This window comes from Dendrobium catenatum, unplaced genomic scaffold (assembly GCF_001605985.2).
Source record: "Dendrobium catenatum unplaced genomic scaffold, ASM160598v2 fragScaff_scaffold_91, whole genome shotgun sequence".
Taxonomy (NCBI): Eukaryota; Viridiplantae; Streptophyta; class Magnoliopsida; order Asparagales; family Orchidaceae; genus Dendrobium; species Dendrobium catenatum.
Genome location: NW_021318553.1, coordinates 132255 through 138302, shown reverse-complemented (window position 1 = coordinate 138302; position 6048 = coordinate 132255). Strand labels below are relative to the sequence as shown.

At 34.5% G+C, this 6048-nt stretch overlaps 1 protein-coding gene across 4 annotated transcripts in view; it reads right to left on the bottom strand.

Annotated features, from left to right (window-relative positions):
* Positions 1-217: 217 nt before the first annotated feature.
* LOC110096047 overlaps positions 218-6048 on the bottom strand; it is a 73083-nt gene continuing 67252 nt past the window's right edge. For all 4 annotated transcript variants that reach the window (XM_020821809.2, XM_020821814.2, XM_020821811.2 and 1 more), the window contains exons 14-17: positions 2029-3224; positions 1627-1931; positions 1354-1521; positions 218-787 (exon numbers count right to left, since the gene is read on the bottom strand). In XM_020821809.2, coding sequence (XP_020677468.1) covers positions 679-787; positions 1354-1521; positions 1627-1931; positions 2029-3224 — 1778 coding nt within the window. In that variant the 3' untranslated portion in view covers positions 218-678. The remainder of the gene's footprint in view (positions 788-1353; positions 1522-1626; positions 1932-2028; positions 3225-6048) is intronic.

The following is a 6048-nucleotide window of genomic DNA, read 5'->3' as shown; positions in this document are numbered from 1 at the left end:
TAAATTAACAACAAAATTTCCTCAATTTAATCATTACCACGCATGATCTAAATATTAAAATTTCATTTGATCATTGTCAAGTGTAATAAATTATAAATAAATCCAAAGAGGGTTAAGGATTAATAGCAGATAAAGCATAACACGTTTATATGCGTTAAAAATAAAATATTTATTCGATAAAAATGAGTTTTTCATAAAAATTTTAAATTAATTCGACAATATCAAATAATAAATAATCTCAAATTAAATGACTTTGAGCTAATATTGAGCTCGAATAGGATTTTGCTCGAGATGCTATCAATTACCCTAGCAAAAAATATACACGCAGGCCCTGCTTGCGGCTGCCGAGACTTGGAATTCTGAGACCAGCACTGACTCATTTAAATAAGCATTATTGCCTAATCTACGAATAATTTCTCTTTGAAGCTGGTCTTTCTGGATTCCTCAAGTATAAAGAGGACATTAAGGTTTCGTTTGGTATAGCTTTCTTTCTGCTTCTTAAAGGAGCTTTTTAGTACAAAAATTAAATTTTTTTACTAGAAAACAGCTTTAAGAAGCAATGAAAAAATCATCTCAAATGAAACCTAATAGACAAGCCAAGAATAAATAACCCTACAGGATGAAGCTCTGCTATGTCGCATCTATTGAATCAGCTCCATCTCCTAGTTGTGTTTTACCTTATATGGAGCTGCTTCTCGTGAAGCAAGTTCTTTGAGCCAAAAGCTCAGCTTGTTCTGAGGAGAGTTGATGTGCACCAGAAGACAAGTAGTGCATTCTACTTCTGGATCTGTTTCAAAGAAAAGCAAACAGAGAGTCAGATCGGCTGGAAGGGAGATGACTCAAACGTTCACCAGTAGTAGTATTAATTTCATAATGTGTACTGTTAAGAAAGTGTGAACAAAACGGGATGAGGGGAGAATTTGGACCTCATACAACAATTATTTAGGCTTAGTTTGGGACGGTTTTTTTACTGCTTCTTAAAATAGCTTTTCAGTATAAAATTTTTTATTTCTGTACTAAAAAGTTACTTTAAGAAACAGTAAGAAAACTGTCCCAAACGAAGCCTAAATTAATTTTTAACTAAAAAATTAAAGCTATGAATGAGAGCCACTATAGATTTCAAATATTAAATATAAAGCTAAACTAAAGCCACACGTGCCTCCACAGATAACTCAATGGTATCTATAGATCTATTTCCTTCCATAGATCTTACTGGCAGGCTATCCAAGGACAAACAAACAAAATAATATTACTTCGTAATAAAAAATAATCTGATTGGATAATAAATTTTTTCAACCTAAACTTTATATCCATATATGCTTGCAGATGCAAACAGTCAAGTCTTGATCTTACCTTTTCTTTTGTTTATCTACCAAGCTTTCTTCTAGGCGAGAGGATTCAAATCTTGATATCTGGCCCACAAATGATAAGTATTCATGAAATGCAGCACCTTTTAATACCATAGACAACCTTGCCGGAACTATAGGAAGGATGGCGCTGTAAAGGTCGGTTGCTGATTCCCTACAGCATCAAGTGAAAGGTTTAATGATCGCAAATAAGAATAGGCGATTTGAAGTATGATTAATAAGAAGAAATTGAATCCCAGAGGAGTTTGTTAATCGTTACCTTCCAGTTGATATCAAGGATGGCGGTGCCTTTGCATTTGAATCTTTAAAACATGAATTTTGGCCAGTACTGCTTTCCTGTGTGAGTAGCTTTCCAAGAGAAGTGCTACCAGTGCTGGCAGCCAAGATCTCCTGGGCCAAATCTGATGTGTTATTGCAACCCAAACATGATCCAGCTGCAGCAAACTTCATTGCGTAAAAGCAGAGTCCATGCTGAGCAAAGGTAGATCCCATCTCTACTTGCTCATCATACCAAGAAAAGGAATCAGGTTCAACACAATGAGTGGAAGTTGGCTCAAAATTGTCCTGCAAAGATACCAAAATATCATGCAAAATCTCTCCCAAATAAATACAGAAGTAAAAATTATTATTATATTTATCTAAAAGTTCAGGATTATCTTACATAAATGATTGGATTGCATCTGCTAAACATAATGTCTGCTTCTGATATCAAATGAGCAAGTCCAGAAGTTAGATTTGCCACCAAAGAAACATCTTTAGAGTTTGATGGCAATAATTTCAAGTTTTCATGATGACAACTCCGCAGTCTCCTCCATGTATTGGAAATTGACGAAACTTCATGGGAGCATGCAGTACTATCGCTGGGCATTGACGGTGCACTAAAATCAGGATGGCTACAATCATTCACTAACTGACATTGACTGGGTCTATGTTCTTCTTCATTTTGAAAGCATCCAATCTTCTGATTTCTTTGCAGCAACTCTGTCTGTACATCTGTACCGACATGATTTTCAAAGAACTTGCTTACTTCAGAACCATCCCCATCTGCACTATTTAATTCAAATCTTGGCTGGATGAGAGGAGAAATGTTCAAATCATATAAACTAGTGAACCCAGAGTTGTGTGATACTTCCTGGGAGATTAACTTAAAATTCATGTTTGTTTCAATCCCAGAAATGAAAGATGATTCTGAGATGCATGTATCCACATCTTGTATCCTGGAAGTCTCACAGACATGGGAAGTTGATGCTACTTCAGAAATGTCAAAAGAGTTTTGGAAAACCAGGGCATTTCTTGATTCATCCATCTGATCAAGTTGAGAGGCCCCATATATTTCCTGACTTCTTGAAGTAGGAGGGGTGGTGATAGCTGGAATATTGTTGCCATCAGCTTGTGTTGATGTATCTTCATTCTTGAGCTCGTCAGAATATAGCTTCTGATTAACTGATAAATCTTTCTGCTTGACCTCATCAGAGGATAGCCCATCATCGGACTCTGAGGATAAAACCACACAACGTTTTTGTTTGGCTACTCTTTGAAAGCACTTTGATGGAGAATCTGAATCATATAAATGGTCTTCAAGATGGTTCATATGATCTGAAAACTGTGAACGACCAATCACAGATTGTTTCCTCAACTTTCCTTTCTTTCTACTCTGGACAGTAGCTGTAACATTGTGTTGCCAAAGCTCATTCAGAATAGAATTTTCTTCCAGTGCAGAAACTGTTTTTCTGATCTCTTCTTCCACCCTTTCTGATAGTTCACATCGTAAATCCCAAGGAATCACCTGAGGAATTGCTAAATGCACTGCATCAATATCAAATGGCACGGGACTTTTGGTGCATTGGATCGTCTTTTCTAAAGAATAGAAGAGAAAACATATGAACTACTGCACGACTATTTTAGAAATATTAAATACCGAGGATGATAAATTATGGAAATAAAAGTGATTGCACCACTGTTTGAACCTTATGTAAATGCTAAATGCAGTGAAGCAAACAAAAGTTGGGATTTGGGAGGAGAAAACGATCTAACAGATAAATATATGTATAAATAAGAAGTTTCTTCTAGTTTTATTTATTTCCTAGCAAGCTATCAATCTTCAAACTCCATACCTCACTGTTAAAAGATCATCAAGCATTTTGTAATTAAAAAAAAAAATTCAAAACATTTGTAAGTTTGCCCATGTATTGCACCAGTCAACAGTCAAAACCATAAAATGCTCTCTAAATATCAGCCTACATATTGAATTCCAAATTATGTTAAAGATTCTACCCCTTGAAATCCAAAATGATCGTCTCATGCAGCAGAAGTTATCCATTAAGGGGGATTTTAATGCATCTGAATGGTCATAAATGCTCTTAATTTTTTAATACACAATAATCCACTAATCTTATTGATGACGAAAAGAACAGTATGTATAGTTTTTTATTTGAAAATGATATCAATAAGAAAGAAGATGATTGGGGGGTGGGGGGAGAGAGAGAGAGAGAGAGAGAGAGAGAGAGAGAGAGAGAGGAAAGGAGGCCTCCAATAGCTAAATATTTATATTTTAAAATGATATCATGCCCACCTTAGAGTATTAAGACACCATCTCTACAGAAAAAGATCCTCAATGCATACTAAAAATAAATCAAACTAAAATGGAAAAACAGAAGATATCTTTAGAACACAAATAAAAGTTAATTAAAAGGTTATTAAAACGAGTGAAAAAATTAAAAGGAGACGTGGAAAATTGATTTGGACAAACATATGGTAATCGAGATCCATTTGAACAGGAAGACCTTGCATTAGAAAGTCATAACAACAAACACCTATTAAAAAAATGATCATTCTTCTCTTTTAGACTTTGATATATAACCAAAAAAGAGTAAAACCATGCATTATCTTCTCTTTTACATAATTAAAGCAAGTGTCATACCCGCTTTAAAGAATTTTTAAGATCATTTGATCAATATTAGATGCATCAATAAATTTTCAAAAGATGGTTTCAATTGCATAAGAAGGTCATCAAGATTTTAAATGAGTAGTGTCTCTTCAAAATGGTCTGGAATGAACTGCATGGCCCGTTGATGATGTCTTAAGTGTATTTGATGGCTTTGAATAAAAGAATGCAGGAGTAAAAGTAGATTTTCAAGTGTGTTTCTAAATGTCATTTTCAAATATAAAATCGATACTTAAAGTGAGCATGATATCATTTTCAAAGTCCCTATTCTTCTCTTTTAGACTTTGATATATAACCCTAAAAGTGCAAAACCATGCATTTTCTTCTCTTTTACATAATTAAAGCAAGTGTCATACCAGCTTTGAAGAATTTTAAGACCATTTGATCAATATTTGATGCATCAATAAATTTTAAAAAGATGGTTTCAATTGCATGAGAAGGTCATCAAGATTTTAAATGAGTAGCGTCTTCCAAATGGTCTGTGGGATGAATTGCATGACCCGTTGATGATGTCTTAAGTGTATTTGATGGCTTTGATTAATAGAATGCAGAAGTAAAAGTAGATTTTCAAGCGTGTTTCTAAATGTCATTTTCAAATATAAAATAGATATTTAAAGTGGACATGATATCATTTTCGAAGTGTGTTTAACAAATTTATGTGATTCTAAATTTCTTATTTAATATATTAAACTTGTTAAATTGCATTTATTCGACATTTATCAAAAATATATTATTAATTTCTTATTGAAGGAAATGACCTCAATGATATTTGATTAATATTCCTTAATTATGTCTTATTTATTTAAACAACGTTAAATGATTCCCATCGTAACCGTGGGATCAAAATCCCAAGATACGACTGTTGACCTGCTGTACAAAAAAAAAAAAAAAAAAAAAAAATAAAATATCTTACCTGCCCACTGCCAAGGCCACGACGCACGTCGCCTGCACGCCGAAGACGTCGCATCCTGCACGTCGCTCCCACGTCGCCCATACGACGCTCTCGCGTCGTTAAAAGCCAGCGAAGAAGAGGCCTTCGGCCTCCTCTCGCGATCTCGCTCGCTCCTCTCACGCTCACTCTCTCCCTGTCTCCCTCAAAGTCGCTCGACCACGCTCCTCCGACCGACTTTCCCTTCTCGGTCCGGTAAGATCGGAAGCTGTAACGACAGCTCGCTCGGCTGTGAAGATAACTTTCTCTCTTCCGTGCGTTTCCCCGACCCCTTTGGCTGTGTCGTCCTAACTCCTTCGACGACATTCCCTACCCGTCGGATCGGAATCAACGGCAGGAGCTCGCTTGCTGAGGAAGGTAATTTTCTCCCTATCGCGTTCTTCTTCAGCCAAATCCCAGAAATCAGCCGAACCAAGGGATTTGGTAAAATCAGGATTTAAGCCGTAAATCCTTAAATCCCGAGATTTACCCATCTTTGGGATTTAACGCGTGCACTAAAACCATTTGGTCGGATTTAGCCTAAGTCCGGCCAAAACAATAAATTTTTTTATTATAATAATTTTAATTAATAAAAATTAATTTTAATTAATTAAGTTAATTATAACTTAATTATTTTTAATTATAATTATTTAAAAATAACTTTTAATTAATTATGATTAATTAATTTTAATCATAATTAATTCTATTATTTTTAATTGATTATTATTAATTGTAATTAAGTATAATTAATTAAATTTAATTATTATTAACTTTAATTAATTAAGATTACAAAAAAAAAGAGAAAAAAA